The sequence below is a fragment of the Dromaius novaehollandiae genome, chromosome 2 (genome assembly GCF_036370855.1).
Source record: "Dromaius novaehollandiae isolate bDroNov1 chromosome 2, bDroNov1.hap1, whole genome shotgun sequence".
Taxonomy (NCBI): Eukaryota; Metazoa; Chordata; class Aves; order Casuariiformes; family Dromaiidae; genus Dromaius; species Dromaius novaehollandiae.
In genome coordinates, this window is record NC_088099.1 from 157,619,043 (window position 1) to 157,636,719 (window position 17,677).

The 17,677-nt window shown below is 40.2% G+C and overlaps 2 protein-coding genes across 11 annotated transcripts in view; one reads left to right on the forward strand and one right to left on the reverse strand.

Moving 5' to 3' along the window:
* TMEM65 (transmembrane protein 65) overlaps nucleotides 1-1,923 on the reverse strand; it is a 33,828-nt gene extending 31,905 nt beyond the window's left edge. Inside the window, exon 1 of one of the 2 annotated variants that reach the window (XM_064507852.1) lies at nucleotides 1,439-1,923. In XM_064507852.1, the coding sequence (XP_064363922.1) occupies nucleotides 1,439-1,793 (355 nt within the window). In that variant the 5' untranslated portion in view covers nucleotides 1,794-1,923. The remainder of the gene's footprint in view (nucleotides 1-1,438) is intronic. The other variant, XM_064507853.1, reaches the window with a different exon arrangement.
* A 102-nt stretch (nucleotides 1,924-2,025) lies between these two features.
* The window catches only part of RNF139 (ring finger protein 139), a 43,361-nt gene continuing 27,709 nt past the window's right edge, over nucleotides 2,026-17,677 (forward strand). For 3 of the 9 annotated variants that reach the window (XR_010388055.1, XR_010388053.1, XR_010388057.1), the window contains exons 1-2: nucleotides 2,026-2,353; nucleotides 4,005-4,104. The gene's annotated coding sequence lies outside the window, so the exon portion shown is untranslated. Of the gene's footprint in view, nucleotides 2,378-3,744; nucleotides 3,919-4,004; nucleotides 4,105-14,995; nucleotides 15,100-17,677 lie in introns of those variants that run through there. The other 6 variants (XR_010388054.1, XR_010388056.1, XR_010388060.1 and 3 more) reach the window with 6 other exon arrangements.

Genomic DNA, 17,677 nt, shown 5'->3' on the forward strand with positions numbered 1-17,677 from the left:
CTGGAAGGACTGAGGCCTCGTACAGTTATTACACTCTGTGCAATCCTTATCAGTGAGACTAGAAAGCACACAGTTGCGGTTTTGTTGAAATGATCTCTGATATGAAATGATAACTTCTGGCACAAGTGAATTGGAACTTCTACTGCTGAATTAAATCTGTAGTTTATGAATAAGGTCACAAGCAGATAAGTTTCTAAATTAATGCTTTTGTTACTCAGTCTTCTAAATCCTAAATTAGCAGGTAGTCACAGTGTTTTATAGAAACAGACTTTGATACGGTATCTAACAGTAACTGAGCAACAAGATATTAAATAGGACCATCTGTTGAATCATCTCTGTGTAAATTTTGAGATGTTATACTAAAATACATTTCAGAGATTCATTTTGAAATTCACAACATGATCCTCGCTACACAGAAACACTGTGAGCAACCAGCTTTACCTGAGCAGTGACTGCTGAGACAGAAACTCACTGAAAAACCTTACGGCAAGAAACCTCCCTAAGCCAATAAGGATCTATTTTGGAAAAGTATTACTTGTTAGTATTCAAAAGTTAGTGTCAACTTACAGCTTAAAGAACACTGCCTGCTATGCTGGGAAACAAATAGTGACTTTATACATCACTCTGCAAACAGTGCTCCTGCTCCTAAAAGGAGCGTTTAAGTGAACTGCTCTTGCTCTGAGTGGAAACAATAGTGTTTCTATGCAATAGTACACTGTAAACAAAAATGAAAGAGTACCTGAAAAGGTCACTTTACGCCACGAAAGCAGCGTTTCTACGGCCGCGCCGCAGAACCGCTTTCTGCCCCCCGCGAGGTTTCTCCGAGGCCCGTGCGGGGCAGCCACGAGCCACGGAAATGCCCTTCCCAAGGGCACGCCGCTGCCGAAGGCGCAGAGGGGCCTAGGCCAAGCGCACGCCCATCTCCCCGCACCTGCCAGCGCCTCCGCTGTCACGGCCACCGCAAACCGCGGCGGAGGCAAAACCCGCTGAGCTGGTAACTAAGGAGATTTCATTTTCTCTTTTTTGTACTCTCTTTTGGGCATTTGTTCTGTCGGAGAACAAGTTTGCAAGCACAGCTGGGCCAAAAAAAAAGAAATGAAGAAAGAAAGAAAAAGCCCTCCGCGAAGTGTTTAACCGGTGCTGTGCAGCGCCAGGCCCCCCTCAGGCCCCCCAGCCAGGGGAGCAGCAGCCGGGCGCTCTGAGGAGACCCGGGACCAGCCCGCTGCCGCGCCGGTGCCCCCTCCCGCCCCCCTCGGCGACCCGCCGCCACAGGACGCCCGGCCCGGCGGCGCCGACGCTTCTAGAAGCGGGACTTGACGCCGGGCGCTGCGAACCCGGAGGCGGCCGCGCGGCAGCCCGGGCGCATGTGCCCCGCCGCGGCGCCTCACGCGTCCCGCCGCCGCCGCCCGCCGCCGCCGAGCCGGGCCGCGCCGCTCACCTTGGGCGATGGCGATGGACTCGAAGCGGTGGAGCTCCCGCAGCAGGCAGCTCCGCTCGGTGGAGTGCAGGCTGTAGATGAAGTCGCGGGCCCCCTGCGCCGTGTTCAGCGCCTCCATGGGCTCCTTGCGCGGGTGCGTGCCCAGCGCCCGCCCGGGCGGCGCCGCCCGCGGCAGCAGCGGCCCCTCCGCGCCGCCGCCGCGCAGCGTGCCCAGGCGGCGGCGGCAGCAGCAGCGCGGCGGGGCCCGCAGCGAGCCCAGGCAGGCGGAGGCGCAGGGCGAGGCGGCGACGGCGGCAGCAGCGGGGCCCCCCGGCCGCCCCAGCCGCAGCGCCGCCCGGCTGAGCCACGCCGACATGGGGCAGGGGAAGGCGCGGCGCTCGGGCCGCCCGCAACGCCCGCCGCCGGCTCCGCTCCCCGCCTGCGGGCGCGGCGCGCTGCTCACGGGCCGGGGCGGGGCGGGACGGCGCAGCCAGGCACCGCCCCGCCGCTCCCGCCAGCAGCAGCGCCGCCGCCGCGCCCCGCCCCGCCCCGCCCCGCGCCCCACTGGCCCCGCGCCGCCCGCCGGGCAGCGGCCGCCCAGGGGCGGCTCCGCGCATGCGCGGCGCGGGGCGGGGCGGGCTGCCGCCGGCGGTAACGGTCGGAACGGCTGCGGCGCCCCCTCAGGGCCGGGCTGGGGCCGCCGCCGGGCTCCCTGCGGGGCAGGACAGGGCGGCAGCACCGCCCCCCTCCGAGCCTGGCCCAGGGCGAGCGGGAGTCGTTTCGGAAGAGGAAAGACGCCCTCAGGCTCCAGGTGGTCATGACGCTCCCGACTCTTAACGGTATCGCCGTTACTACGGTGCCGGTTAACCCCCGAGGCTCCCTCGCGGCTTCAAAAAGCGCGTTCCCGGCTCGTGCTGGTCCGCAGCGTCCCAGCAGGTTGGTGGCGGTCCCGAAAGCAAGGTGGCACTTTTCTTTCCCGTTTTTGTTTTTCGGGCCTTTGCCTTAAGGGTGTTACACCATTGTGTGTAATACCAAACACTTCACGTTTTGTTTTAATACATGTAGCTAGTTGTATGTGACGTTTGTATTTGTACATTTAATCGATTGGCGTTGTCTTTAAATCATCCAATATGATTTTAAAAAAATACACTTTTATTACAATTATGGTTTACATCTTCATTGAACTAAGGCTTTTTTCAACTATTTCTTAAATGTTCTGTCGCGAGGCCTGAGCAATTCCCTGGATACATTCACTGCACTTGGGGTTATTTTAGGTTCCTTTTTTTTTTCAAAACACCGTACAGAAATTATTGGGTTGTATAATTAGACTGCCAAAAGCCTAAAGAGCCACAACCGGAAGGGGCTCACTTAAAATTCATTGTAATTTGTCTATTTTTAACCCTTAGGTAAGAGACCTCTGGAAGGGGGGAGCAGGGGCAGATGGTCTCTTAAGCGGGGCGACTGCGCCTTCTCGGAGGCTGCTTCTCCCCCGCTCGGCAGGGAGAGGTTAAAACTGTAATGGCAAAAGCAGTATTTTCTCCCCAGTTCCACAGCTGCAGACTTAAAACATGGTATGGAGGCAAAGATCTCATAGTAAATAGAGGTTTCATCCCTAGAGTATGTGTTCAGCGTTATAGATATTTGTATATAGCATGTGTACTATTGACAGGGAGAAAAAAGTAAGCACAAAAATACACAAGACAAACCATAAAGGTCTGGATATGTGATGTTATAATTTTCACCCTGTTAGAGAAATAATAGAGGTAGATGGGTGTTGGCTAGTATTTCCAGTTAAACGTGTTTTTGTCATGCAGCTCACAGATACTGATTCTGAACCGTTCTCTGCCTGCAAGACATCCTTTACAGTTCTCTGTCTTTCTCCCAGTGCTTACTCCTGATTCACAGCTACTAAGTTTCTGTTAATACTCAGAACTCTACTTAGCTTCTCAGATGTTTTACTGAAAGCACTGTCTGTACCTTCTGCTGCTCTTCAGGGGCTGTGTGGCAATCAGTAATATTTTTCACCTCTGTAGAACTGTAACAACAGAGTTTATACAAGTCTGTTCCGAGTTGGTATTAAAATTCTTAATCAAATAGCTTTTTCAATAAAAATGGAAGCTTTCACACAAAAAGACCAAACATGGAACGGGATTGCCAAAAATCTGAAAAAAAGTCATCAGAAAAATAGGAAAAAAACAAACTTTTCAGATGCCCAAAACTTTAAAGCTTCATTTAGACAGATTTCTGATTTGATCAGTCTTGACAATAAATTAAAATTCATTTAAACTAAAATAATTTTTCAGCTTCAGTTTCTTTCTTCTTCTTATGCCTGTTTAGGTCGTAAAGAAATCAAAATTTAGCAGTGACTTTAACTCCTTTTAGACCTCTGATAAATCTAATTAGATAAACGGATTAAAATTTGGCAGATTTAAAATCTGTGAATCTGAGATCAAGTACTCTCCACTTTGCAGACCATGGAATACTTTATTACGAAAAATCAGGTACATCCTTAAGTCTGCTTGTCAGAGTGTAATGCAAGTTTTATCGTATTGCAAAACAATGGTATAACTGCTTCATTTTCACACAGCTTGACTGCACCAGAACACAAAGATGGAGCAAAACACCAGTAACTGTCAAGGAAAGGAGACTTTGTGCCAACACAGCCCATACCATGTCTATTGCAAAAGGTGATTACATTTGGATTATTCCTGGAATGTTTTGACAGAACTGAAAACATTGCACATATTTTTAAACACTCAAAGAGAGAACTGCTTTGTCCCAAGGGGCTGGCAATCTATCACGCCAATCTAAAAGAATTTCTTGCAAGCAAGACCTTGTGCCCATGTGGAGGTGTGATGAAATGAACAAGAAATCAATGACAAAGAACTGGGAGTTTACAACTTGGATACTGTAGCCATTAGGTATTTGCAGTATAGGAATACCAACCTCACATAGATGTGCAAGAACATTATTTAAGTAGACATGTTACAATAATATTAAGAAAATAAAATCAGTACCTGTATGTCAAGATAGAGATCATCTTTCAGGGTCTGTGACAGACTGCAAATTCTTCTGTGGGTAGAAGCCATGACTTACGTCTTTCTAAGCCTTTAAAACTGCATTGAACAAATCGTAATAAAAATGTCTTCAGAGGAACTAGTCTGCAATGACAAGGAAATAACTAGATGACCTAATAGGTTTTTTTCCATCTTTCACTGTTGGAACTTTTATTTTCTGAGAAAGTGACATTGAAGCCATTGGCTAAATGACACTTTAATTAATGAAACAGTCTCTTTAGGTCAATTCAGGAGGTGTTGTAGAGTAACTTTCATTCATCCTGACACTCCAGCGGAGCTTGTGAATCTGCTGAAATACATATTTCTCATAGTGTTCTGAAAAATGCAAAAGTTTCTCTTTATTTTCTTGTTTTCTTTCTCATAGGTTAATTTTCTTCTAACTGGACTTATAAAATAAGTCACCAAACTGATTAACGTGGTTAACAGACCAAGTGACAGAACTAGGAGGAAGCTTTTTAAAATGCTATGTGGAAAATATGGCAGTGTTCAGCCATAAAAGCTGGAAAAATGATTATGTAGGTATCAGCAGAAAAGTGCGAACCATCTTTAACAGAATTTCTGCAAGCCCTTCTAAAAATTTCAGAAAAGTGCAAAAAGACTTCCACAGAGCTCCTATATCTATTGGCACAGATGGATTTTAAAGAGGCAAAGCTGAGAGAGATATCTTTTTCTAGAGACTGGCTGGAAATATTAGGCAGCCCTAGCCACATACAGCTATGTGGTCCAGCTTTAATAATGATATTTTTATGTGATGAAGCAATTTCAGAAATATTATTTTGCTCATGTTCGTGTAAATTGTTCTCTTTTTTTCACATTATAAAAAGTTGATAGGTATGCTGTGTGGCTGAAAAAGAGCTGAGGATCATGGTAGACAATCTGTGGAATATAAGCCCCTGTGGAACACTATACCCAAAAGGGATAGTATGTTTTTTGAATAAATAAATACGCTATTATCAAATAGAAGATGAGAAGTTACTCTTTTTCTGTCTTTCAGGGTAAACGCTTTTAGAATATTGTACTCAGTTACAATGTCCACAGTTTAAGATAAACTGAACATACCTTAAAAAAACTTCAGCAGGAATTATTAAAGGTTTTGAAAATTGCCTCTTAGTAACAGACTACAGGGATCAATTTATTTAGTGTATCAGCTGGAAGTCTGTGAGTTAACACAATCATAGTCTGTAAGTAACTTAGAAACATTATAAAATAAAAATTTCAGCACAACAATATTGTACATAATGATACCCATCATTAATGTATAGCAAGACTTGAAGCTGAAACTAGGCAGATTCAGATTGCTGTACAAAATTTCAATAGTAAGAACAATTAGCAACTGAAGCAACTTTATAAAGGTTGCAGCAGACTATCACTGGTAATTTTTAAGTCAAAACTGGTTATTTTTCTAAAAGATGGGATCTGCTTGAGATAATAATTAAGATAGTGAAGACCTATATCTTTTAGCTTAGAAGAGCTGATAGGAGGTGTTTACTATAATTCCTCCCAGATTTATAATTTATGGATGCACAGCACTTCTTAAAATGAGTCCTGGCGTTTTTCCACACTAAACATTTTATAAAACTTTGCCCTGTTCCTCCAATATTTGTATTTAACTTGAAAAAGAGAAAAGATCAGTATATCCTTTGAGTTCAAAAAAAGGATTTTGTTGATAAAATGGGAAAGGTATGAAAAGTATGAAAGAAGAGGACCATTCCCCAAGAGAATAGGGAATGTCAAAGAAATGCATTTATTGTGCCTACTTGGCTATTTTCTTGCATATATTTATCAGAAAAATGACTAGATGGCCTAAAATTATCTGTGGGAATATCCACTGTACAGAAGGTTTCCCTCATCAGTGTAAAGCTGAGACTGTGATCAAGGGCCACCTCAACATACCTTCAGCTTTCTGGCGTTAATTTGGGGTATGTAAAAAGCTGAGCATGAATTAGAGTGGCTCTGGGGCTTTTCCAACTTACTGTGAGGACTGAGCAGCTCCTGTACAGCTCTAAAATCAGGTGAACACACAGATGCTGTAAAGCACCTTTGCCCAGCATCTTCATCTTGCCCCTATGCATCATGCAATGGATATTGTACCATTATCTCTCTTCTGAAGCATGGAAGAAAGATAAAGCTCTCAAAGTGCTGCTAAGCGGCTGGTTTAGGACCTTGGAGACCTTGAACACTTTGTAGGGAAGAATGGATCAAATGACCTGGAGCTCCTTGTCATGGTAGTTCTTGCTGTGCCTAGAACAGCTGCACCATCAAGTTTTATAGAACGCTTCTGTCAGCATTAACTGCATTGCCCCTTGATCCCATTTACCTCTATTGGAGTGCACTAATTAATGGCAGAAGATAAGAGTTGAATACCACCAAAAGGGCAACACAAGCAGTCGTTCAGTCCATTCACCCATTCAGTCCATTCACCCGTTCAGTCAAAGGCAATGAGGAACACCAGCTTTGTTACCTCTCACCAGAGGTTTTCACTCAGTTTTACATCACAGATTTCTCTGCCTTCCCTGTTTTTCCTCTTCATCAGTTGCTTTCTTTCTCTTACTCCCTTGCTTTCTACTCTCTTAGTTTCCCCTCCATGTCATCCTATTAACATACTCAACGTGGCTTTTCCCAGTCTATTCCCTGAAGTAGAGCCACATCTGTTATTTAGAGGCTTTCACCAATCCACCATTGCTCCAGCTAGGCTCCTATTATTCCAATTTAAGTGATTATCGCCAACCACCCTGAATCCTCCAGCTCCAAAATTCTAAAAAGAACTAAGCTCTCCCTTAAGCAACCCATCTCCCACTCTAACATGCAAATTGCTTGCCCAATCCTTCTTTCCTTCTCTTCAACATATGCTTGGTTTAGATTTAGGCCTCTGGAGAATATACATGTAGTTCTGAAAATCATACCTCATATGCAAATCCACATCCATGAAGTATCCAAATGCTTTAAATGCCTTCCCCAGGTTTTCTGTGGTAGTCAGTCCCTCTTTAGATAACACTTTCTTTAGGTACTTAGATACTTACCCTAATAACCCTAGTAACTAATCCTTTTAGCCACGTATTCCACCAAGTCCTATATCATAGCATGTTTTCCTTAGAAGAAATGAGGTGGCTTTTCCTTGCTTTGCTATGCGAAATTGCTGTTTGACTGTCATGACAGCAACTGTAGAGAATGTATAGCAAAAGAAAGAGCAAAATTAAATAATGCTGAGGGCTAAAGTAGGAGTAAGTTATTTTACCCGATGAGTAGCACAGATACATTCTTGGAGAGACTAGTACCCCCACTTTGCTCCTTGAAGAAAAGGAACAGTGTACTGTGCTATCTTTTGCTCCAGTAAACCCTTAGAAAACTATTGCTCCCCCTTTTCCTTTCTACTTTCCTGTAATTCCTTCCTTCCCTGTAATTTTTTTTCCTGACTTCTCAACACTGAAATCATAGTGGATTTTCTTCTCATGGGGATGAATATATTTATGAAACTCCTTCTCCCCTATTCCTGGTGATGTGTAGGAAAAGCATGTTTTGCTTTCATCTTCTCATGATGCCCTTCAGTAACCATGTTAGTTTAAATAGCTTGTACTGAGGTTCTCCGTACAAGGTTTTCAATCTCCATTTGCTGATTTATTCTATTAGCTGTTGGAAGCTGCCTCATTGTACAAAAGCAAATTTGATTATATACAATGATAAATAATTTGGACGAGTCCTTTTTACAACTGTAAAATTTCATAGCCTTAAGCTATTTTTTAATCTCATTTTAGAAGTCACATGATGTATTAAGTTCTGTGAAGACAGATTAGGATGCTAACTAATTAACTGATTCTATTACATAGGTAATTTTCAGGAAGCAAATAAGCAGGCCAACCCTCACCCCCTCCAACATTTTGTTGTAAGATTATTTGTATCCTCACTGTGTAGAAGCTTCAGTCTCTTCCAAATCAGTGAATACTAACTCTTTTCTCACAAGGTGTCACACGTGTGTCCCCTCAAATTAAAAAAAAAACAATTCAATAATTAGAATAGATTAGAATCTGCATATAGAATTTATCTGATAAAATAGCCGATGTGCAGATTTAATAGGTGGATTAAATCATCTGGAGAGTGGCGATGAATTTTTAATTACTGTCTATTTAAAATTCAGAATACTTGCACAATATTCCAGTGAGATCCTCAGCAGTTCTATTGAATACAACATGCTCCAAACATTTTATTGAAATTTGTATAGAGGGTGTATTAATCTATTTAAAATAAAGAGATGAACTATAATGGAAAGGTGAAAAGGGAACAGGAGCAGAAACAGATGTGATGACAATTTACACTAATATTTAATTCATCAGTAAAAAGAAAAAGTTACAGATATCTTGTAATAACTACAGACATGTAGTCATCTCCTAATTGTGTAAATAACTGTCAAATGCTAAACTCGCCATCACACCAAATAGTGTTTTTAACACTGTTATATGTTGTTTTTGTTTTTGATTAATCACTTAATGTCTATAGAGATCAATAAGGATAAAAAATTTGAAATTAATTCCTTAATTCCACCTTCCCTTTACAATAAGAAAAACAAATTAACATACTAAGAATATGAACTACAAGGTAGATTAGAGGATTTTTTTCAAACTGTCCACCCACAGGACTGAATGTGAATATGCATGTTATGCATGCATATCTGTCTTTTGTGCAGATAAAATAAAGATGAGTAAGCAGGATGAGTCCAGCAGACATCTTTTAATGTTGCATTCAACTTACTATCAAATTTGGACTATGAGAGGAGGAGACTGGAGATTGTTAGTAAAGAGAAACTCCTCCACCCCCAGAAAACAGATACAGATGCAAAGTGAATCGGTAGTGACCGAAAGTCACTGTTCTGTAGTGACTGACCCAATATCACAGTTTGAGCATGTTCCTGACCAACATAGTGTTGTATCTAAACAGAAACAATCGTCAGATGCAACTGAATGGGTACAGAGGCGGAGACGAAAGCGCTGTGTCACGGTTACTTAGGGTGCACTGTTAGCAATCCTTGAACGTGCTGTTGCTGTACCAGTTCTGTAGGTAAACCAGAACTATGAGGAACAAGATAAGCAGTCTTGTATTGGCATGAGATTCAAAATAACCCAATGAAACTGATATCCAGCTGTTACAGGACACAACTGTACTTGTTTTATAATATTTAACATAATTTTATTTATTTAACATAATTTTAACATATATTCTGCCAAAGTTAGTATCCGTTATATTTTTAGTACTTCTGGTGATAATCATAATAATTATTAATGTATTTTGAAAAAAAACATGTTTCATTCCCAAAATTTGGATACACAGGCCTTGTGCAGAAGACCTGGACAAGCAACTGACAGAGGGTATTCTCCTCCTAAACTCAAAGGCAGCGGCAGAATGCTGACAATATTCATTGTAGCAAAGTATTATACCTTGTTTTTAACCCACTAAAGTTTCTTTTGAATTTTTTCAGCACCTTGATAGGCTTTGGAAGAGTGTAGTACTGAAAAAAGTGACCTATTTTCTCTCAGGTGGAGAGTTGCCACTATTTGTTTGAGGTGGTTGCATTCTTGTTCGTTAGGGGTATTTTTAGGGGAAAAAAATAGTAGACCAGCTTTGAGTCTGTTTATTCCAAATGCAGTAGAACATTATTTACTTTTTCTCTTGCTCTCACTCTATACCAAAGACTCTTTAAATTTGTTCCTTTTCAAATGTGGGTCAAATAAATCTGCTGAATATGCATGTGGGCAAAGTATGCCTCATAGCAAAAATGCTATAGCAGCTGAAAACGTTTGACCTGTTCTTCCAGGCACCTTAATGCCAAAGAAGAATTCTTTTCACAGAGATTTTGCTTTTGAAAGAAATAAAAGATAGGGGTGGGAAAAAGCTTCATAAAAGCAATTTACTATTTAATGTATTACATAGATATTTCTACCTGGTAAACAAACAGAGGGTTTGACCTTTTGGTGCTTGAAGGTAAATAGGTTCAGTTGAGACATAACAATTTTATCGACCAAGGAAATACCCCATAACCTTTCAGTCCACAGTGTTGCTTAAACAGGACAACAAAAATATCAGGGAAACAAACTGCAAGTTTTTATTTCCAGTGATTTTTTTTTAAGTCCTCTGTCTTTTTATATGTTTTCATGGTAGTTGAAAATAAATGTTAAATATTATCCAAGACTATAAAAGTCATTCTGAACACCCTAAAACAGAAAATAAGGCAACCTACTCAAATACCAAAGCAGGATATTCTGGCCTTGCATGGTGAGACACCAACGTAGATCATGAAAAGACACAACTATAAGAGATAAGGATCTTATGTTAAAAAAACCCCTTTGCCTCCAGTCCTTAGCATCTAAAACTGCTTGCTCATACAAGGACAGCTGTACTCTATCCTGCTTGATTTCTTTACAGCTATGTACTCCAAGAACCTATTGATTTTTTTTTATTACTATGTTTCAATATTGCCCAGACCTCAATGATCTCTTCTACTGCTAGACTTGCTAGATCTTTGATTTCTTGCATTTCAGCTGTGCACTGATTCTTGGAAGTTCGCCCAATACACTCTGAAGTTTAGGTGATCTGGATCAGTACCATAAACTTTACAGTTCTGACTCCATGTTGCCCTTGTAGATTTTATATCAGTCACCTAACCGTCCCACTCTGACTGAGCTGTAGTTTCTCCCCTAGGCTTTACTTTCAATAAACAGCAGGATTCATTGGCCTGAACTTCAGATTTCCATGGACTATAGACACTAGGGTGATTAGTTCAGCTGTAGACACCAAACTTTATGGATATGTAGGGTGGCTTTTACAGTATAGGTGTCTGCATGTGAGCTACATGCAAGCTCCCGTCGCAGACAACAGGACACCTCAGGAAGGCAATTTGCTTTCCTTACCATAGGAGTGTGCCTTACGATGAGTTTAACCACCCACTGCAGGTGCCTGGCTATCACCACTGAGTATAAAGGGAACTGCAGGTGACTAACTCTGACTTAGATGTTTAACTTTTAGATATATAAGCTTCAGCAGATGAGTCTCACTGCAAACCACCTTTATAGTACTGACCTGCTAGACTTTCCTCAGATTCTACTTTAGCTAATATTTAAACTACAATTTCTGGGTAGGATTTTAAACCTGATCAGCAGAGTGAGTGCTTGCTCTCAAGCATTAAATAAACACATAGGACAACAGCACACAGGCTAGGTGTGTGGCTTCCTAGCTGTTCTAGTGATTTGTGCAGAACAGGAGATCCTACATCTTGTTCCAGGCCTGTGGCAGAAGGTAAATACCACAGTCCAGACTAATTTCAGCCATTATATTTATCCTGTCCTTTTGCACCCTTCACTCTCTAATTAATCTAGAATATAAACTTGTTTTGTTGGTATAAGTGGTTATCTGAAGAGCAACCGATATTTTTTTCACAACTGCATATTTTCTCCGGAAGAAAATGTTACTAGGCCTTTGTGTGTGAACTGTAATTGAGGGAGAAACAATTACTTTTCTAGCAGTTGCTACTCAGGCCTAATACACCATAGGAGCTATCAGCTGCTGCCAAACTTTTGCTTTTTTCTGCTTTACTACTACTAACAAATGCGATTTTTAAATGATTTACAAAACTATTCCTAGTAGAGAGTTTGAAAGTGCATTGTGCCTGATAAAAATAGATGGTGACACAGACGTGATGCTAAGGATACAAGGCAAATGTTCATCTGTAGACATATTAGGGGTATTGTATTCTCCAGAGAAGCAGCTCCAAACTGGAGATTGCAGTGCTCGGTCACTTACAAATACAGATGGACTCATGAGCAGAAGTTTTGTTCTTGGTATTACTGTAAGCAAAATAAATAATCAGTAGCATAGCAGTGATAATCTCATAGTCCTCACAAAAAAAAAATTTCAAGATTTTCATCTCTGCAATATGCGAGCTAATGATGTGATTAGATAAGGAAAAAGAACCAGCTCTCCAACACATCTGATGAAAACATGCATTGTGTATTCGCTTATGATCTTTGTGTGTATCACTTCTTTATTTCTGAAATTCTATAAGCTTACTATTCTCTTTTTAAAAAACATATTTCACAAGGATACCAAGGAATGTGAGATCTGAAACTTTGTTGTTTAAGATGTAGTACATAAGCCATAAAACAAGGATATGAGATGCAAGTCATAAGAGTAAGTGATCTGAAATCCATTAAAGAACAAGGACATTTTCTAGTAATTTTGCAATATGTATCAGACAGCACAAAAATGTATGTGAAGAATTTCAGAACAGGGCAATATTGGACTCTCAGTGATAGAAATGGCCTTTGATTTTCCACAGCACAGAAATTTGCAGTTGTTGATTCCAGAGCTGAGTAATTTCATTACTGAAAGTCTATCTGGCCAAAGAGATCTATAAATATACACAAAGGATTTTGAGGGTAGAACACATGAGGAGTAAGTCATTAACACATCTATAAACTGGGAATAGGTTCAGTGATTCAGACTCAAAATACTTCTATAAGTTTTTTATTCTGATCCAGCCTGACAGAAGTTCAAAGTTCACTTGTCTACAGCTCTTAGGTTCCATATATGAAAGACCTTGGACACTTCAAAATTAGCCTACAGCCTGCAGCTACATCAGAGATTTGCTTAAAAATTGTGCTGTTTCCTTTTTACAAGATACTTCTTTGGTTATTTTCTTTTTTAATTATTATATAGGAGTCTGAAGTTTGTAGGGTGCGTTTTGCTAATATCTTCAAGGCCTTTATCATAATCACAAGGACTAGAAACTTGCATAAAAAGACAAAAAAGGAGACTGTCATGTAAACTTTAGCCTCAAGCGCTCAAGAAGGAAAACACCCTGTTGTATCGTAATAGTCATATTAAGATCATTAGGGTTTGTCCAGATTGGAGTTTTACTACAAGTAGGGAGATCTTGAAACTGCTGGAGCATGATCTTCAGGTGTGCTTAGTGTTACGACCATTGTCAGCTTCAAATGGAAACAGGGGGATCCTTGGCACATCTGGAAATCAGATAACAGCTGAGAATCCCGGAAGCAAGAGCTCCACATACTTTAATTTGAAGGTTTGACATACTTACAGAGTAATTTGGCAGCACATGTGCCAATTTTGACTTTACAACTGTATTTGTAAATATTATTTATTTATAGTCAGATGAGTAAATTACAGTTCCTAGAAGTACTTTGAACAATCTGTGCCAAATGTCCAAATATATCTACATATTAAGCCTCTGATTTTTGTGGGTTTCTGAGTATGCCTGATCTTCAATACAACTCTAATATTCAACCAATGAGATTAGCTTACTACCATACATAGTGGGATGAGTGTTTGGCAAAGACAAGACTGAAAGCTTATTTTATTTATAATAATAATATTATTATTATATATATTATAACAATATTATAATAATAAAACTTATTTTATTTATTATAATAAGGCCCCCTTAAGCTAGTCTGACAATGTAACACTTCTATAAAGTGTAGGGAAATAAAGCCCTATTATTCTGCTGTTATGCAATAAAAGCATCTTACTATAACAAAACTCTGGCTCAAGAATGTAATTGAGAAAAAGTCAAATCTTCATGAGGTCTTAAAAGAACTCTATGCAACTGTAATACAATCAGCCAGTCATCTCAAAATTTGTGTATTCTCATATAAAATATGAAATTATGTATTAAACATGTCACAAAACTTGTTTCAAATTCTAGTTGTGTATGCACTCTACCTCTGGGCAAGTTCTCTCTTGCTTTAGAAGATCAGACTGAAGCTTCTCTTTCTTCCATCCCATTCTCAGTGAATATTCAGGAAGGGAGTTGCTCAATAGCATATTTTACAAGTGAAGAAAATTTGGAGTAAATATAGCCTGTGTAGGATTCCTTTCATGAAATGAGAGGAAAAATTTGGCTCTGTATATAGAAAGATATTCTATAAGGATCCAGTTAGATAAAAAGTATAGAATTAACACCAGATAGCTACAGTTCTGTGGATAAAACTACAGAAGAATATACATATTCATGAGATATAATACATAATAATCTGTAAGGTTTAAATTAGAAGTGATAGATTATTTTATTTGTCTGAATGGTTCAAAATAGCTGCAGAAGTGTGATTGCTGCAGCTGCTACAAGCCCTGTGTGGGAATCAGGCCCTGACTCAAAGAATTTTGTGCCAGAGAAGCCTGGCACTGACTGTCCTATCCATAACTTTGATATGGAAACCACTATGAAATGCTAGTGAGAAGAATATATAGCAACCAAGGATTCACAGGTATATTCTCCTCTTGCCCTTCTGATAATGTATTTATATAGCATTTTGTATTTTCAAAGAGCTGGATAAGTATCAGTAAATTCTCAAGATAAGGAAGTGTTTCCACTTTATTTGACAAGCAGGGAAACACTAATAGTGAATCACTGATCTAAGTCCTGCCAAATCTCATGCACTGCATATGAGCCTTATTCATCTGGTTCCCTCTTCATCTTTCCCTGCTGTGGTACTTCTAGGTCATGTGCTTGCTATATAGCCATGTCGACCATCTTCTGCCCTACGATCTTCACCAGCTGCACTTCAGATCCCTCTACCAGCTGCACCTTCTGTCCAGAGACAGGTGAGCTATTCTGCTCTGCAGCTGTGGGTCACCCCCAGCAGGGCCCTGTGCTCCAAGGAGCCCTTTCGGAAGCCAGATCCCTCAGCTGTAGATTAACTCAGCATCATGATTAACGTGCAGGCTTTCCTCATCGTGCAATCTGACACACAGGCACACACCCCCGCCTCAGACCCAGGGGACACATGGACAGCCCTGCCCTGTGGTATGATGCAATTACATGACCTAACACAGGAAACTTGCATATGGCATCAGAAGAAAACGTGCCTAACTTGGAAATTTTACCATCATGTGAAAAATTCAAGTCAGTTCCCAAACTATTTTACCTAAGCCACTTTTAAAGCCATTGGAGTCCTACTGTAGGTCATGTTGCAAGCAGCCTGAATTAGCTTTAAAGACCTCTGAAAATGGCTTTTAAAAAGTTTGGTAATAAAAGTCCGAGCCATCTAAAGCTTTGTCTGCACAACAGCTGCAACCAAGTTTAAAATTGAGAAAGCATCCCTCCAGTGTACATTAGGTTTTAAAAAAATATTAGTAGGATTGACATCTACAGTGAAGTCTCTGGAGCTTTACCGTAGTCCTGTACTGAGTCCACTAGAGGCCACCATATCTCTGTACTAACAAGTAGAGATGTTGAGAACAAATATACTATACAATGTTTTGGAGAGATTTCAAAGTATTCCCATTCATTTAAGCATGCTTGAAACTATGCATCAATGTAAAATACTTATGTTAATACTGCATATTGATGCACTACATACTTCTCCTTCTATCCAAATATATTTTTACCAATTAAAATATTTTCTAATACAATGATCAAGCAGGATAATGTCTTCTCTGCCATCCTTAGAGAGGGTGAGATTTATTCCAGTAATGGAGAACTGTGCATATTGGTCTTACTAGCAAATATGCAATCTACCTCATTGCTGAAATACCCCCTCAGCTAGTTACATGGAATCCTGTAGCAAATTTAGGTCTAAAGCCCATTTCCAGGCACTCATCCAGCTAAATTCAGTATAGCTTTCCTCAAAACTGTAGCAAGGCTAAAGTACAGTTCCCTCCTGAGTCACGTAAGGGTAGCGCTCAGAAGCACAGACAAGCAAGAAAAAACAGGAGAGCTTTGGGGGAAAGCATGACATAAAGGAATGCATATTAATCTTTTCATTCATTTTCAGGATTGTTGCAGTTTCCATTATGTTGCAGAATATACATAATCAATCCCATACAAGCACGGGACAGGTGCAGGCACAGCTTAAGTATTTGTCGGTAGAAGAAAATCAGAATATTAAAAACTCTCTGTCCTCTCCAAAAAATATATTTATTTACAGATTATACAAATAAATGGGCACATGCTATACAGTAACACCTGCAGCCTTTGCTGACACAGTTTGGAAATGTCCCTCTTTTTTGTGAGACATTGTCTTCTTTCCTTCTCCCCATTTTCTTTAAAAGGCTCTTCTTCCTCTGAGATATGTTATGCCTATGGTAAAAATGAGGGATCTTTTGGAGAGAAGTAACACATGCTGCTCTTAATAGAGATTTTCCACTGGGTTATTTTTGTATAGTCATGTGATGGTGATTTGTAGACCACAAAGGTCCAAACATCATTTCTTCCACAGATGTTGGAGGAATCTACATTGTATTACAGAAACCTATTGCTTCTGCATACTGATATCATCATTTCACTGCAGCTAAAAGAATTGCAAGCTCAGATATGATGAACTGACCTTAGAATTTCATTTCCAAACTGACTAGTCTCTGTGTTCCTCTTTTATTTTAAATTAAAGCTGTTTGACCACTAAAACTCCTAGCTCTTCCTGCAATCAAAACAACAAAATTGAAAGTTTGCATTAACTGATAAACTTGCAAAATAAAAGTAATATAAATAAAAAATCATAGATTACATGGATTTAAAAATTCTTTTCTAAGTCCCAAGAGAATTATCATACCAAATTAGGCTATACCACTTACAGGACTAGATGATACAGTATCTATTTGACCACCAACAGTAAGGAAGGTATTACATAACAACATGAAAAGGATAACTGTCTTCCTAACCGTGAGTCATTAATAGTTGCCTCATGTCCTGAAACATTCATATCCATTTGTAAATCCTTGTCAACATAAACATTTTGTGCTTTTCAGCTAGGCTGTTTGATTCAGTGTCATCTAGCAGCAAAAAAATTCCTATAATATTTACTGATAATCACTCTTCTTTGACCTTATCCCAGTTTTATCTGTTCCTGCTATATAACTCCATCAATGACTGTGTAAATTATATGGAAACTTTTCTTTTGAGAGCCTCTAAAGTCCATGAATGAAGACAGTTTTCTCTCTTTGACATATAATAAGATTCTTTCACTGACTGGCTTTATGCGAATTCATAGACACAATACAATAGTAATTGAACTCAGCATCTTTCTTCACATACCTGTCACCTCACCTCTTTCATCTGTGACTAATGGTGTTCCTACCACCCACACTTTCTAAATTGGGTGTGATTTGTTTATTCCTTTCTTAAAGCACTTCCTCTTCACCATCTTCTTCATTAAAATCAAATTTCTTATTCTCAGCTTCATGG